The 17,724-nt window shown below is 42.1% G+C and overlaps 1 protein-coding gene across 6 annotated transcripts in view; it reads left to right on the top strand.

Annotated features, from left to right (window-relative positions):
* Positions 1-17,724, top strand: part of LOC124711303 (nascent polypeptide-associated complex subunit alpha, muscle-specific form) — a 421,389-nt gene that overhangs the window by 361,837 nt on the left and 41,828 nt on the right. For 4 of the 6 annotated variants that reach the window (XM_047241314.1, XM_047241313.1, XM_047241312.1 and 1 more), the window contains exons 5-6: positions 14,276-14,425; positions 15,427-15,483. In XM_047241314.1, the coding sequence (XP_047097270.1) occupies positions 14,276-14,425; positions 15,427-15,483 (207 nt within the window). The remainder of the gene's footprint in view (positions 1-14,275; positions 14,426-15,426; positions 15,484-17,724) is intronic. The other 2 variants (XM_047241316.1, XM_047241315.1) reach the window with 1 other exon arrangement.

The following is a 17,724-nucleotide window of genomic DNA, read 5'->3' as shown; positions in this document are numbered from 1 at the left end:
TATCCCAAGGACAAACACACACACCCACGCCCGAGGGAATATTCGTACCTTCGCCGGGACTAGCCGCACAGTCTATGACTGCAGCGCCTTAGACCGCGCGGCTAGAGAGAGAACACAAGTGGTGATACACGGTGCAGGCTCATAGTCTAATCCTCTCGAAACCCACTTAGCGTAATGGACTCAACCCGTCACCATCAACAGTGTGGTACATCCTCACTCTTTGAGACAATGCAGACTGGTTTGTTAATCAACTCAGTGAGTTAGCGTTTAGCCTATGGTCAGGAAATTCTCGCCACCTCTTCCCACCCTCTGGCAGCCTAAAATACCAAATTTCGAACCGACTACCTGCAAGTCGAGCGTCACAAAAAAAACCGGTTCAAATGGCTCTAAGCACTATGGGACTTAACATCTGAGGTCATCAGTCCCCTAGAACTTAGGATTACTTAAGCCTAACTAACCTAAAGACATGACACACATCCATGCCCGAGGCAGGATTCGAACCTGCGACCGTTGCAGGAGCGCAGTTCCAGACTGAAGCGCCTAGAACCGCTCGGCCACAACGGCCGGCCGAGCATCATCACACAAGAGTGTGTTCGACGTCGAGCCATGACAATTTGCGCTTTGTCAGCGTCGCGTAAGTCATTGGATTTTTCCAATTGCGACCCGTATCATCGTTAGATTGTTTCCCCAATCGTCTCTGCTCCTTTTACATACTTTTCTTAACGCGCCACGTTTGCACAACGCCATCAGCCGACGTTCAGTCTGGCAGTGGAGAGTGGTTACAGTATTGATCTCACCTTGAAGAAAGAGAGTTACTTTTGTTTCGGCAAAGTTGAATGGTTCTGTGTGGCACCTAAGCACAATGTCACCAGACTTTGTATTAGCTGTCTTAGTGGAAATAGTAGACTCCACCTTTAGTGATGAACGATGTTTTATTATGTCACTGAACAATGGAACTGGTCTACGCAAGGAACTAACGGTCACTGCTCGACACAAGAAATTACGAGTCACTGCTTGACAAGGTCCGCCTTTTGAAGCTAACACTGCATCCGATCAATAGGAAGTTCTCCAGCGTCTAAGTTCGATCAGTGGAATAGGAAGTTTTTAATGGTATCTAGAAATGCCGAGTCCCAATGAGGCAGTGGTCAGCGATGAATGGTGGCTGCACCTGCGACGGTTGAGCGGTTCGAAGAACGTACGAAAGGTAGCGTCCGGTGAGGCCTGGCGTGCAGCGAGCGGCAGCTTCTGCACAGTGCACACGGCGCCTCCGTAGCGGCTCGTGGAGCGAACGGAGAAGTTGAGTCCAATGAGACTGTAGTCGGTGACAAGCGGTGACCGCACGGGCGACGGCGAGGCGGCTCGGGATGTCCTGCAGGCAGCGTTACACGGGGCTGTGGTCGCCAGAGCTGTGCCTCCATCCTGGGACAGCTTGACCGCTGCTAGAGATGGCTTGTGTCCAGCAGTGGAGCTCGGCTTTTTTTTCCTTTTATTGTTATTTGAACACCTTTAAGGGAGGCCGGCAGCGGCCTATCGATGCCGCTCTTCGGCCACAGATAACACAAATAGTATATAAAGAGGCATAGAAAAAACAAAATAAACACGGTGGGGAACAAATGGACACAGACATATATAAATACATGTAGCCGTTCACAGGCGCATTGTCCGAATAAAAAAACGTTTAGCACTTGTACACAAACAGAGAAGACAGAAATTAAACATGTGAGCGGTGGAGCACAAACGGTGAGACACTTAAGCACTAACCGAAGACACACACAAACACTGGGGACGATCTCCGGCGCACGAATATTCACTGTTCACGCAGAAAGCCGGGGACCTGCCATAGGGAAAAGGTGTGGGTAGGAGGGAGAGGGAGAGGGTGTAGATGCCAGTGGCAGAGGAGAAGGAAGGGGGAGGGAAGAAGGAAGGGAGGGTTGGGGAAGCCCGGGGGGAGAGGAGGGAGGGAGGAAGAGAGAAGGGAGAGAGGGTGCCCTCGGGGAAAAACACAAAGGGAGGAAGGGGAGGATCAAAGTAGGTAGGAGGGGTAAATGGAGGGGATGAGAGCATCATCAGGGAGGGGGAGTTGACGGAAGCCACCTTTGGTTTGGAGTGTGGAGAGATGGAGAGCGGGTGGGAAGTGGGAGTACAGGCGCAGCAGCAGACGGGGGTGGGGAAGGATGGGAGAGACAAGCGGGTGAGGGGGATCAAGTTTGCGGGAGGTGTAGAGGATCTGTATCTGTTCAAGGAAAAGGAGGAGGTGTGGGAACGGAATTAGGTCATACAGGATCCGCGTGGGGGAGGGGAGGCAGATGCGATAGGCGAGGTGGAGCGCCTGGCATACCAGGATTTGAAGGGATTTGTAGAAGGTAGGAGGGGCGGAAGATCCAGGCGGGATGGGTGTAGCAGAGGAAGATCCAGGCGGGATGGGCATAGCAGAGGATAGGGCGGATGAGGGATTTATAAGTGTGGAGGATAGTGAAGGGGTCCAGACCCCATGTGTGGCCAGAAAGGTGCTTGAGGAGGCGGAGTCGGGAACGTGTCTTGGCTTGGGTTGTCCAGAGATGGGGGGGGGGGGGGAGGGGGGGGTCCAGGAGAGGCGACGGTCAAGGGTGACGCCAAGGTACTTGAAGGTGGGGGTGAGGTTGATAGGACGGCCATAGATGGTGAGATAGAAATCGAGGAGACGCAAGGAAGGGCTGGTTTTGCCTACAACGATCGCCTGGGTCTTTGAAGGATTGACGAGCTCTGGCTATGCGTCGGACGGTTGGTTACAAACGCGCTGGGAAGCTTAAACGATCGGTACACAGGCGGCACGTGACTGGTCTAGGAAAATAGCTCTGCGGTGGTGGCGCCGCGTGGGCGACGTCGAAGATTTGGTGTTGTGCGGAACTTCCTGTAGGCCTGCCGGTAAATATGTTTTGATGTTTACCGGCAGTGGACGCGACGCGGACTCTTCCGCTGATCCAGTGTTTATTACTGGCGATCGAGTTGCGGCGAGACCGTCGCCGGCAGTTTGACTGTACTGCGATGCAGCCGAGTTTGTCAGGGGTACGGCATTCGCATACAACAGAGCCCGAGTACTTATGCTAACTGCGCCTCGCAGAACACTGAGATTTGTATGATTAGCGGAACATCTCTCTCGAGTGCTTAAAAACTATAAAAAGAACAGTTGGCCTAGAGAGTATAGTTTGCTACTGCCTCAGGCCGACGGCAAGATACAGAAGGCGGTAGCTCGTCGTTGCTAGCGAGAGGGTGATGATCTCGTGTGGGGACGTTTACGTGAATTGATACACAGACACGGCAATTTCTGCGACCGGACCGTACAGAGACAGATCACGTGCACCATTATATTCGAATAAAATACCTCTCCGAAAATATGTACATTCAGCGAGACACTGCACTAGCCCACTGATCTCAAATTTTGTCGCAATAACTCAAATCCTGACAAACTGACAATCATCGAGGGCAAGAAGCTTCTCTCAAACAATAAGACAGGTTCAGGAAACACCACCCCTGTCATACTTACGAGGGCTGATCAACAACGACTGAGATGTTTATTACTCCATTCCCGTGTTTGCATGATCTTTTTCAAGGTATTCCCTTCCTACTTGACTGCGCTTTTTATGGCGCCTCTGCAGACCTAGAACACACTGTGCAGGTCATTCTTTGTCAGGTGCTTGAGAAGCACCTCACTTTTCTTGAGCTCTGTTGCAGATTTCTCAAATCGAAGCGTTGCCTTTAGTGACGGAAATAAAAAAAGACACACAGGGTGCGAGATCGGGGCTACAAGGCGGATGATGTCACAGGTAATGATAAATTGAGCCAGAAACTGCGATAACTTGGTCTGCGATGTGGGGCCAAGCATTGTCATGATGAAGTCGCCACCCAGTCCGAGGAAGTTCTGGTCGTTTCCTTGGAATGTGCTTCCTCAGTTTAGTCAGTACTGACGTGTAATATGCTGCTGTAACAGTTGCGTGAGGGAGGACGGTATCCTAGTAAACCATTCCATGACAGTCAGAAAATGTGATTACCATCACTTTCCCTGCAAATAGAACAACTTTCGCCTTTTTTTGGTGTTGGAGAAACCTGGCGGTTTCCACACTGTGCTTGCTAGTTTTCCTTCAGGATCGTAATGGTGCAGCCATGATTCATCACCGATGATAATAGTTTCCAGATACGCATAGGCTTCATCAACAAAGAGAGGTAGCACCTCATGGCTTGTCTTCATTCGCAATGCCTTTTGTTCGGGGGTCAACAGACGTGACACCCAACTAGAACAAACAAGGGTCATACGGAGATGATCTTGCATAATCCTAAAGACACTGCAATACGAAATTCTCAACACTTCACTCAGGTTGTTCTCTCCGTCAATCACAGCAGCTATATTGATGTTGACTTCAGTCACAGCAGCAGCCGAAACACCAAACGTACAATTCGGCCTTCTTTCAAGTCCTTCAACTAACTGAACACTTTCGTACTAGGTAGTGCATCTTCAACGTACGCTTGCTGCAGTTTTTCGTAAGTGTCAATGGCTGTATGGTTTAAACGAAAATAGAATTTTATTGCGCCGTAGTGCTGTTCGCGGGGCACCTCCATTGTTTGATATGCGAAATGCAGAAAGCATCTACAGAACAGAGCATTACTACCAACCTACAGGTACGAGAGTGATGTCGCCTATGAACATTACGCGTGAAAACCCACTCTTTCAAACATTCGTGATACAGATGGGAAATTATCAGGGAAGCTACAGGAAAAAATCAGCCTCAGTCTCTGTTGATCAGCCCTCGTAGTAGCTATTTTCAAACACAATGTCTTGCAAATAGTCGACACAGTTGAACTGGTAGTTTCCTTCTACATCTTTAAAAGGCCCTCGCTGATAATAAACATTCGATCATACAAGGTATCTTCCCAAATATACTATCTGATCAAAACCATCCGGACACCTATTAGTGGACACTAATACGGGATGTACCCACCCCTCGCCTTTATGACGACCTGAACTCTGCTGAAGACACTTTCAGTGAAGTGTCTGAAAGGCTGTTGGGGAATGGAGCCCATTTTGCCTCAAGAGCCGAAACCAGAGAAGGTAGCAATGTTGGACGCTCGGATCCGCAGGTGAAGTCAGCGTTCTAACTTATTCCAAAGGTGTTCCATTAGTTTCATTTCGCTACTCTGGACAGACTAGTCAATTTAAGGAATTCTACTGCCCACAAACCACTGCCTCACTGATGTTGCTTCAAGGCAGTGTGCATTATCGTGCTAATACAATCAACCAAAGTCTCCGAACTCTTCCTCTATTGTACACAGTGCACTCTGCTGTAAAATATGTTCATATCCTTCCGCATTTAGCATTTTCTTAACTACAATTAGAGGACCAGATCCTAACACGAAAACCCCGGCGTACCTAGTACCACCTCCCCCTTACTTCACTCCTGGCACTACACACACGACACTCAATGGCAGGTAACGTTTCTCCAGGCATTCGCCAAACCCATCCCATTGCCTAGGGGTATAGTGTGATCCATCACTCCAAGACACTCGTTCCACCACCTCAAGCGTCTGACTACAGAACTGTGTGGCTTATGAGGAGCTGCTAGACTATTATATCCCGTTCTTTTTAGCTCCCTGCACATAGTCGTTGTGCCATCTGGACTGCTGACGGCATTTCGGACCTCGCGAGTGATTCCTTCCGCTGACTGTGATTTTTACAGCCACCCTCACTAATGCTCGGCGGTCCCTGTCTGTTAGTACATAAGGGCTGCCTGGTTTGATGTAGCTGTGGTTATTCCTTCGGGTTCCCAGTTCGCAATCATATCATCAACAGTCGACTTGGGCACCTTCAGAAGGTTGAACTTACCGGTACTCAGGTGACAGGCAATGACTGGTCCACATTCGAAATCACTGAGGTCTCCTGACCGTACCATTCTGCTGTCACTGTTTCTCTACTGACAACATTATATTCCCCAACTTTTTTGTATTGGTCGATCCGTTTCTCGTGACATCTAGAGGTCAATTACGTGTTACATGGGGTGGAGGGGGGGGGGGGGGGGGTTCGGACACTTTTGATAAGATAATGCTTTGTGATAGACTTGAAGAGCTTCTTATTAGTACAACACAGAACTTCACGGAGAATGTTCAGCAGCAACGAAAGCACTAGTAACATTGTGAGTGCTCCGAGACAGGTTGCTGCCTCAACATACGTAAACGATTTATCAGATCAGTCATATTGTTTGCTGACGACGGTGTTGTCTACAGGAAAGTAACACCACTAGACGATTGTAAGGGAATGCCAATCGTTCTTTTCTTTGCATTATGAGTAGCTGCGGACCGTATGCCAATTTCAGTTCCACCTCATTTGCTCTTTTCTCTTCCTCCAATATTCTTTCATCTTTTCACCATGTCTCGTTTTCGCTCTACGCACACTATTTCCCACCTGTTCTCATATCACATGCACTGTGGTAAAGTAAAGCTATCCGCAGGCTCGAAAGTCGGTTTCAACATCATAATGCTTTATTAGTCATGATCCTATTGGAGGTGGTACTCTTCCCTTCCTCCGACCTTTGAAATGACTTGTCCGACCAGTTATCCAGTTATAGGGGTATTTATACTTTAACCATGTTTCAGCTTGGCGTTTTTCACATTAACAAACCTTTTCAGAGGTGAAAGAACGAATATGCGACAGAAAATATCGTACAATCAACTACAGATAAAACTCTGAACCTTTATAGCACCTCCTCATAGATCCACTGTACCATAGTTTGCCTTGCGAACCTACTATTATGAACGCTTTCCTTTAGAATTATTTCTTTCTGCTGTTGCTTCTTCATGTTTTATGTTGCGCGTTGCTAAATCTTTTTTAATTACTCAGGACCAACTTGTTGGTAACGCCATTTCCTAGACATACAAAAAGGCCTAATTCATGTGCAAATGTCGTAGAACTGTACCATAAATCGTGTTGTCATTTATAGTGTCACTACATCACATTAATATCTGGGGCGAAATCGATGAAATACAATTACCGTCTGAACTGGGATTTGAACCCTGGACCTTTCGGTGAAAAATTTAATGCTCTACAGACTGGGCTATCCGATTTCTGTGACCTTTTTTCATTGTTTGAATTTGCTGTGTAGTTGTCGTGGAAGAAGATATTGCTACCGTATGGCTCTACTGTAACGGTAGCAGGTTGTATATCGCCAGGAAAGTGTAACAGACGTAAAAGTAATTTGCCTCAGAATAGTAATAACAAAGACGACATTATTGTCGAGAGACGCAGTAGAGGATAATTTAGGAAATTTATCAATTATGCGAGAAGCCAAAATAATTAAAAAACCTTTACAGACGTTTTTGAAATTTGCTTTCGAAAACGTTAATTTGCGGTGCCTGCCTCATATGTGAAAAGTCTAATTATAAGATTACAAATATTATCTGCCAAATCATACTTCTAACATTATGCAGACCGGAAGTTACTGCTCTTTCGATGATTCCTCAGCCAAGATAAAGTACTGCGTACTTCATTTCAAGAAATCGTAAATGTAATAGCCTACGGTTTCTGGCTGAGATTCCACGTGAACATAATTTCTTCAGCAGATGTCTGTGAGACAATGACTTCAAAATCAATAAGTATTGACAACCTAAACACGCACGAGTTGTTCAGGGGAAGTATTATGGCTATCAAATCGTCACAAGGAGGTTTTCTTGTTTCCCTTGTGACAGTTACAATTCTGAATGGTCAGAAAGTATTGTCATTTGTTGTGAAAAGTTCAACATAATAACGTTTATCGTGATTTTCACCTGCATAGCGTCCGCCCCCGGTAGCTGATTGGTCTGCGCGACAGAATGTCAATTCTCAGGGCCCGGGTTCGATTCCCGGCTGGGTTGGAGATTTTCTCCGCTCAGGCACTAGGTGTTGTGTTGTCCTAATCATCATTTCATCCCCATCGACGCGCAAGTCGCCGAAGTGGCGTCATTCAAAAGACTTGCACCCAGCGAACGGTCTACTCGACGGGAGACCCTAGTCACAAGACATTTGCATAGCGCACCGTACAAGTAAATAGAAATCCTTTGTTAGGGAAAAGTGTAGCTCCATCTTTTTTGACAGATAGACGAAAGTGAAACTATCCGAACGTATCCAGTTACACAAATTAGACATCATCCCGCCACAAAACTAGCTAAAGTCTTTCAAGAAACAGCAAATCGCTAAAGTCTTCTATATTTTCTCTAGCAATGAAGTATCGTTTTACCGTTTGTTAAATTATGGCTTCGCTTACAGCAAGAATGCTCCACTACCAAAAAGAGGGCATTTCAGCATATAGTATTACATACTCGTAGATGCTCAAAATCACTTCTTTGCTTCTCGTAGACGGGAAACATTTGTCTCACGCTGAGACGAAGCTGCATCGAAAGTGGACTGGGTTAAAAAGGAAATTTGAGATATATAATTATCATAGTAGCGCAAACATAAACATACCGCATTCTTCAGTAAATCAGAATTTGTGAATCTCGGGATCATAACATCGCCAGTAGCTAATAACATAACTGATAAATGATTCTGCGGGATTGTGGTAGTTCACTAAAGTCGCGTATTAACTCTTACACGTTCTTCACAGTGCATGGTGGACGGAGTTTCGGGTCTGTTTACTATGTAAGCTGTGTTTTGCGTGTCTAATTTTTGTCGCCAGCCTGTATCCAATCTAATTCACAACGTATATGCTCCTGATTCAGGTGTCTAGAGTTTCATGACATGACTTTCTTCTTGCGTTTGTTTTCGGACTTTACGTTCGTAGTGTCTTATTTCATCTCGCATCCGATGGCCTTTACATCAGTGTTTGAGATTTTAGACTGTACTCTCTCTCGGTTCGTAATTCGCTAAGCAGTAGGAGTTTATTCCTTACTGAAAAAGGAAGAGAAAACACTGATAACCACCGATGAAAAGCACTACAGATGGCGAAGATTATATTTTATTAGCGTGGTAAATTGCAAAGCTGCGTAGGAGCCGAGTCCTCAGCTGTAATCCTAGAGCTGCTGGGCCTGGCGGCCATCTTATAAGGGTCGGCCATAGCTATAGATAGCGCGCCAACTGGGCCCCAGCCGGCTCTGTCAAAACCTAGCACCGCCGCCGCAGCCGCCACCGCCACCCGCCCACGCGTTTGCCAACGGCTTCCATGCCTCAGCTGCCCGTGTCTCCGACGGGCACACGTCCTTCGTGACACCGGCGCACATACCGGGGAAACTCTCGCAGCTGGCTTTCTCTCGCCATCCAACTATGTTATTTGTCTGAGAGAATACGCGCGCGCGCACACACACACACACACACACACACACACACACACACACACACATGCAGGTGCAGCTGATAATAACTCTTAGTGCATTACTCGCTGGATCTGGCCCAAAACGCATGCAGCTAGCTGGAAAAAATTCTGTGACAAGTCTGGGTTCAGTTTAAGGTCACTGTCTGATTGTACAATGCAGGCTCAAGGTCTTTCATCCCTCTCCCCCAACATCCTCCCACTCCCAGAATAAAACTTGGCGCCATCCTCATTTTTAATGTGCCATGGATCCCTAGCATTTTAATAATAACAGCAGAAGAACAGGGTAAACAGGGTGTCCCAGTGGAAAGAGCTATGAGCACTTCTTCATCTTCGATAGCGTGAAATGAATCTCTTCTACTGCAGGCTCATTGTTTTCCATATTTTGGGAGGAGGTAGTATGGACCAAAACAAGAAAAAACAGTAGCAAAGATGAACATGTGCTCATAGCTGTTAAGGTAAGCACCTTACAGTCCATATTCACTAGACCCTTTTTTTCTTGTTTTGGCCCATACTGCCATCTCCCAAAATATGGAAAATAAAGAGCTTGCAGTAGAGGAGATTTACTTCACCATATCGAAAGGAAGAAATGCTCAAAGCTTGTAAGGTATGCATTTTAGAGCACTTGATTACTAGACTTTTTTGCTTCAAATGATTGTCCCTGACATATCCCTGAATATTGACCATCCCAACAACAACAACAACAATAATAATAATAATAATAATAAGTTAATAAAAATAACACAGATGAAATGTTTTAATATAATAATTATATTAATAATTTGTCAATTCTGATGGTTGGTACACCACTTCAGCAAAAATTCCAAGAACTTACAATTCAGAAAAATACATCATTTGAAAAGCAGTCCTCTAAAAATTTGAGACACCCATGAGTCAGGCAACTGATTACAAAGTGTAACAGCAACAAAATCACAACTTTCACAGTCTCATACGTTACACAATTCACACAATATCATATCAAAGCATACACTCAGAGTTACTGATGCTTCACTTAGAACTACTAATGTGAATGCAGGCCTGCAGACTAGTCTTTACAAGTGTGTAAATGGGGAGATGGGCAAATGGGGGAGATATGCTGTTTCTTTTAGCTGATTTTGCTTGCATTTGGGAAGTAAGTCACTGTGTTATTTTTTTCTTAGTAGACAGTCTTTCCCTTTTTGTCTTGTCTTACTCAACTTCTTGTGGCTTGCCAATCATACATGTGGATGATGAATCAAGCTAAATTTGCTGTTGTGAGCAGGTATGGTCAGCCTGTGAATGAGAGCCTTTTCCTAGCTGACAAAAGCCCATCCACTCGGACAGACCCTCACACAAGCAACTGAAGAGTATCCAGTGTTAAACAAAGGTTGTAATTTTTTTAGAATTCATTGCTATTTTCAGTACTCATGCGACATTATCCTCCAAAAGCTATCTGAGGAATTCGGAAACTGATATGTATGTAAAAACATAAACACATACTAAAATATTCATAATTGGGGTAGTGTGGTGTCATAATCTGTGTGACATCCCCCCTCTGCTGCCCTCCCCCCCCCCCCCCCCCTGCCCACTGGATCTGCATCTGCTTCTACAAAACATAAATCTAACAAAATTTTGGGTCTGTGGAAATGGGACGCACATGTAACTAATACTTCAAATAAACTTCCATCAGTATGTCATGATCTTAGAATAATGAAATCTACTGCAAGCAAGCAACCAGAAGTACAGGCCTACTGCACAGATTAAATTTTCTTGATAATTTATGTCTGCATTACTGAGATGGTCGCTCTAAACATTCCTTGTTCAATTGCCATGAAACTATCTTACTCACAAGTTATAAGTTTTCACTGATCAGACTAGACTTAGTCTGTATGAGTGTGACATATGTATTTTTTTGTTCATACGGTACTTCACTGCATGCTCATTTGAGACTATGTACCAGCTTTTGGTTTCACCCTTTCCTTGCTCTCATCCTCATTATCACTACCACCAACAGAACATCAACATCTACATGCATACTCTACAAACCACCATATGGTGCATAGCAGAGGATATCTGGGACCAATACCAATGATTTCCTTTCCTGTTCCACTTATAAATACAGTTAGGAAAAAATGATCGTATATAAGCCCCCATACAAGCCCTGACTTCTCTTATCTTACCTTCATGCTCCTTACATGAAATGTACATTGGCAACAGCTGAATCATATCTGCAGTCAACTTCAAATGCCACGTCTCTAAATTTTCTCAAAAGTTTTTTGCAAAAAGAATATCGCCTTTCATCCAGGGAGTCCCATTTGAGTTCACAAAGTATCTCCATAATACTTGCATGCTGACCAAACCACTGGTAACAAATCTAGCTGCTCACATTTGAATTGCTTCAATATTTTCCTTTAATCCAAACTGTTGGGGATCCCAAACACTCAAGCAGTAGTCAAGAATAAGTCACACTAGTGTTCTGCATAGTCTTCTCTACAGATGAACCACATTTTCCTACAATTATCCCTGCTACCATCTCTACATCACTTTCCAACTTTATGCCTAGATATTTAATTGATGTATGTCAAGCAGCACACTGTATTCCAAGATTGTGGGATTGTTTTTCCTATTCCTCTGGATTAACTTACATGTTTCTACATTTAAAGAAGCTGCCACTCATTACATAAACAAGAAATTTTGTCTAATTCATCTTGTCTCCTTCTACTGTCACTCAATGATGACACCTTCCCATACACAATAGTGTCATCAGCAAACAGTCATACATTGCTGCTCACCCTGTCTGTACATAGTCAATAAGAAAAAAACCTGTCACATTCCCCTGCAGCATTCCTCACAATACCCTTGTCTCTGACAAAAACTCGCCATTGAGGACAACATACTGGGTTCTATAACTTAAGAAGTCTTCAAGCCATTTACATATATGGGAACCTATTCCACACATTCATGCCTTTGTTAACTGTCTGCAGTGGGCCACCATGTCAAATGCTTTCTTGAAATCTAGAAACATGGAATCTACCCGTAGCCTTCATCAATGTTTTGCAGGATATCGTGCAAAGAAAGGGCAAGCTGAATATTTCATGGATGATGCTTTCTAAATCCAGGCTGATTTGTGGGCAAAAGCTTTTACGTCTCAAGAAAATTCATTATACCCAAAAAATGCAACACTATACTACTGCTCATACAATAATCAGTCATCTTCAACAAGATAGTATGCCTAAGTGGCATCAACAGGAAAGAATTCCATCACATTTTGAGCCCTTCAAGTGAATGAAAAATAAACTTTTTCGATATCACATGTTCAGAAGCTCCACTAATTAAATTACGATCCCAAGGGTACACAAAATGAGTTTTGACAAATGAAAAATCAATAAATGACAATAATTTCCAACAATGACAAAGATAAGAAATTGGATTGACAAGGCCAGAGATTTGGTTGTTAAGAGTGTGAGTTCATACTGTGGCAAATATCTTATTGCAGCGAAAGATGTTCATTTATACAGTGAGCAGATTCTTTACCCAAAAGATCTGCAAAATACACATCTTCAGTTGTGATAATGTATTTAGGATGTTGGACAACTGTCAATTTATTTAAAGTGGGACTAGGAGGAAGTCAAATGGTACCATATCTCATGAACAGAATGAGTATTTCAGCAAGGCATATTTCACAACACTCAGTTTTCCCAATGGCAATGCATATATATGGCGAGGTGCATTGTCAAGGTGTAAGATGATTTTTTATTTATTTTTTAATGCACACTTCTTCTCATATTATTTGTGCAGAAAACATATATATAGTGCTTATCTGTTATTGTTTTGCCCTTTCCAAGGTAACCAGTAAGATGATTCCCTTTAGTACCCTAGGAAGCACTGGTTATAACTTCCCCAATAGATGAAATTATGTCTTACAGTGGAAGATCTCTGATTTGCAAACATTCCATTCATTTTTTTTTTTTCCATTTATGAAGTGAAGTGGCAGCAAGCAAAATTAGTTGTATTCTTTTTAACATAGTTAAAACGTTTCTGCGGAATTCATTTTGCATTAGCTTTTGATCAGGATTTGACAAGTGCATCCTGCACAAAACTTTTCTCGTACCTAATTTTTCTTATAAAACATGTCACACTCTTTCTTGTGATTGCCTAAGGCAACAGCTATTTTGTAAACATTTAATTATGTTGCTTCAAAACCTTTGTCACCAAGCAAGGTATCTCTACATTTAAGATGGTGGAAGGAACTTCAGAAAGTAGAAGTAGACCTGTCTACAGCACAAAAGTTGATTTGAACATTGCAGTACTAAACACTTTGCTGTTGTAGACCCACACCAACCACATTATTAAAAGTCACAGTGCATTACTAAGTATGGTCCTATTGAAGGTGGTCCATCCTTTCCTTCATTGGGTTCAAATCCCCACTCGACTATGGTTTGTGTGGTTTCTCTATTTCAATTAAAATTATTGCCATCATGGTTCCTTGAAAAATATAAGACTAATGTTCTTCTCCCACCTCATTCACCTCCATATTGTGTTCACATTACTTTGTTGTCAATGAGAAATTACTCAAATCTTCCATCCTTGAGAACAGTTGTTTGTACTTTCTCAATACTTTCATCAATGGTTACAGGTTTTACCTTTAAAAGAAACATTATAAAGTTTGAATTCATCTGCCCATCTCTTAAATATTAAAAAATGAAGGAATTATAATTATAATAAACCTTACTAACTTTGTATGAGCATCTGATTCACTGTTTCGTAGAAGTTACATATCAAATGACTATCCTTTGTTGATTTTGCAAATATATCCCATACCATCATGTACACAATCTGTTAGACACTCTACAACCTTTACAGATGTTTTAGCATATCACCTGCCTGCTTACTTGGGGATTAAATTAACAGATTTTAATTTCACCAACATGTAATAGCTAGCTCTTTTCCATGTTCTTATAACACAAATGTAATGGGTTATTCTTTTTCAGCCCTACCGCACAACACCATTGGTATTGCCTGGTGCTAAAGTGAAGAAGGACACTCCAGTCGCGACTCAGTCATATTTGCGTCACCATCCCAACCCACACTTCAGGGCTCCACCTGCTCCATCTGCAACGGAAGTGTTAATGAAGCAGAAGGTCAGCATACACTAAGATTGTTCCTCTCTAGCTGAAATTATATGTTAAGTCAACTCGAATGTTAGTGGTGACATCTGACTTTAAGAGCATGTGAGTTGATAACCAACATGGATATAGTTACAGAACAGAAATGAGCAAACATAATGCATTTCATTAAAGGAAAGCACTGCATCATTTATCAACAAGTGAAATGTAAATCATAAGTAAGATAGCACAATAACAAATTTCAAAGCAATGCACATTCCACTGTGCACATTCCACTGCAAAGTGAAAATTCGTTCTGGAAACAGGCCTTTAGTCTATGGCTATGCCATTTCTCCACAAAATCCTTTCTTCCAGGAGTGCTAGTCCCATCAGTTACGCAGGAGAACTTCTGGGTGGAGTTTTGGAAAGTGTGAGAAAGCCTGGTGCAAGTAAAGCTGTAATATTAGGTTGCGAGTTGCACCTGGATAGTTCTGTGCATAGAGCATTTCCCTGTGAAAGGCAACAGTTCTTCGTCTAATGTGGTTTTAACCTGCTATAATAAAGTTCCAAGTAATTGTTTGCCACTTACTGTGTTTGTTAACATACTTTTTGTGCAAGCTCTATGCAACTGTGTAGATATTAGTACACATCCATTGACAGCAAATTATTAGTCAAATACAAATTAATGGAAATCACTTTTTATAATTTGATAAAAAAATGCTATGAACAAAATGGGCCAATTAGGGCCCTCTCGAAATTTCAACCACTAGTGAAATGCCTTTAAAATATTTATGGTGAATTTAACAAGCTGTAACTAGTTTACTTAAATCAAAATGCTGTAGAATGACTAATTTCACAGTAGAAAGTTAAATTTAATAACAGTTCTGCTTGTTACAAATAGTAATCACAGAGTACCTTACAGCAAATCATGTTGTTGTATTTATGTCAGAATCTGCACACAATGAAGTACAAATACCATATCACAGAATGACCAAATCTGCTCATGTGAGGGCTTAGTGCAAGTTTTTATTGTCCAGGTGGCAGATACTGTCATTCAGAAAGTCGTCGGAGAAGAAGCAGGAGCAGGAAAACAGGTCTGTGTTGGGTGGTTGTGTTTGTTAACAAAACAATTATAAATTCTATTCTTCTAACATGAGCAGAGATGACAGCTCTATGCATGGACATGTAGTTTCTACAAATGAGAAAAGGATTTTGTTGCAACAAGTAGGACATACTATAACTTCCACAGATGCAACCATAAAAATTGGAAACATTTCTCCTTTCCCTTTTTTCCCACAAATTTACATTCCTAATAAACAAAAACTTTCTAGTTTTATATATTTTGATTTTAAGCTCATTCTGGCGTGTGTGTGTGTGTGTGTGTGTGTGTGTGTGTGTGTGTGTGTGTGTGTGTGTTTGTGTGTTTTTGTGTCCACATTTCCCTATTGGGGAGACAGTTCAACATCAAGGTTATTAGCCTCCTAAAAAAAAAAAAGAGAGAGAGAGAGAGAGAGAGAGAGAGAGAGAGAGAGAGAGACAGACAGATCATTAAAACAGATAAAACTAAAAATGAAAGGCTCTTTATTCCAGTCACTAGAGACTGGAATTAAGTGATTAAAGAATGAAATGAAGGGCCTTTTCAATAATTTCAAGTTTGCTGTCAACCTTCAAGTGTCAACATCAGATTTCTTAAAACTAGAAATGCTTAAAATACAAACTAAGTTAAAAGTGCACTCACTCTCTTGCATTTTCACTTACCCAATTACTCTGGTACTTGTAACTGGGAATCCGTAACTGTCTGTAACAGAGTAACAACCAGAATAATAACTTAGGAAAGAGTGGCTGGTTCACAATGGTCTGTCTTCTATGTGTCATATGGCACATTTTCCTTGGTGTTTTATCAGATATTTGCAGTTTTGTATTTGCAACATGTAGTGGAGACAGCTCAAACAAATACATGTTTCATGCAATAACCAGTGACAATTGTAAAACCTACATGAAACAGAATGCCTGTGGTTTACCTAAGCATTGCTGTAGGTTTATATATTTGAACATAAGGTGCAAGTTCATGTTTGTCTGAGTTTAATGCTCTTCTCACTCCTTCCCTTCTCCAACGACCCTCCTTTGTCTCAATCCCTTCCTTCAAAAGACCTCCCAAAATGGGAGTGGATGAGACTGCATATTTTCATCCTGCAATAAATTCCTTTACTACACTTCATTAAAATACATTTCCTTTCCTCCATTTATTTTCCACTCAATTCAATAATTTATTTACAGAAAGCCAGTCAGAAAGAAACCATCATATTGTAACATAGTTATTGTTCTATTTTCTGTGCTCATATCCTTGTTAACACACAAGGGATGGCCTTTCCATTACATAAATGAAACACATGGAGAGCTAAGCTGAAAATGGGTAATATTTTAACATATGATTACATGTCAAAACAAGAAAAATAGGTCCCAAGTGGATACCACAACAAACTCTTTCTGATTTAAGAGCAGTTCTTCTTAGATGGTGTATACCTTAATGAACTACCATCCTACAGGATTACAATATGTAGAGAGAATTTATGTTGTAATATTCTTGGCACGTGAACAATAGTATTGCCTTAGGAGAGGCTGCACACTTGAAACATAAAGTTTATTTACTGATCTATGAAAAAGTATTGTATTAGTAATTTTCTGTCATGCGTGCAGCATCAAACGATGCAGCTAGAAAAACCAAGTTTACACATGATTAAGAATCAGTTTGAGTATTTGATTTGTGATATAGTGAACAGAGTAAGTGTTCAGTAAAATGAAAGAAGAATGCTTGTGGCACTGATTCTACAGTAATGTGAAAGGTAAGAGTTTTAAATGTGTCAGCACAATGTTAGTTCTTTTCTCTTTCATTTGGGGCATTTTAGATGGCATAGTACTGATTGGCTGCCTAGAATATTAATGACACACTGTCTAATGAACAAATGATTGTCTCAGAAAGCATATGTTGTATGGACAATGTCCATTTCACATTTAGTTCTTGTTGTAATCCATGATACCACATCTAAGGTACTACTTAATTATAATATAACATCCTGCATTTCCTGACCAGAGTTTAGAGTTGTTTGTGTGTTTATAGAAATAAACAATATTCAAGTTAATCACTGGCTAATGATTAAAATGTTTGTGTGTTGTGCAGTGTGCTGTGGTGTGCTCTGCTGTGGTGTGGTGTGAATATATATATAAACAGATTGTTTCAAGATATTCTGGAATCTGTTGCTCTATCAAAGTATTCTTGATTCATATTTGACACGTTAGTGGTTTGATTAACTAAGACGAGAGGCAGCTACACTGAT

The sequence above is a fragment of the Schistocerca piceifrons genome, chromosome 8 (assembly GCF_021461385.2).
Source record: "Schistocerca piceifrons isolate TAMUIC-IGC-003096 chromosome 8, iqSchPice1.1, whole genome shotgun sequence".
Classification (NCBI taxonomy): domain Eukaryota; kingdom Metazoa; phylum Arthropoda; class Insecta; order Orthoptera; family Acrididae; genus Schistocerca; species Schistocerca piceifrons.
Note: the sequence above shows the minus strand (reverse complement) of the source record. Positions and strands in the feature narration are given on the sequence as shown.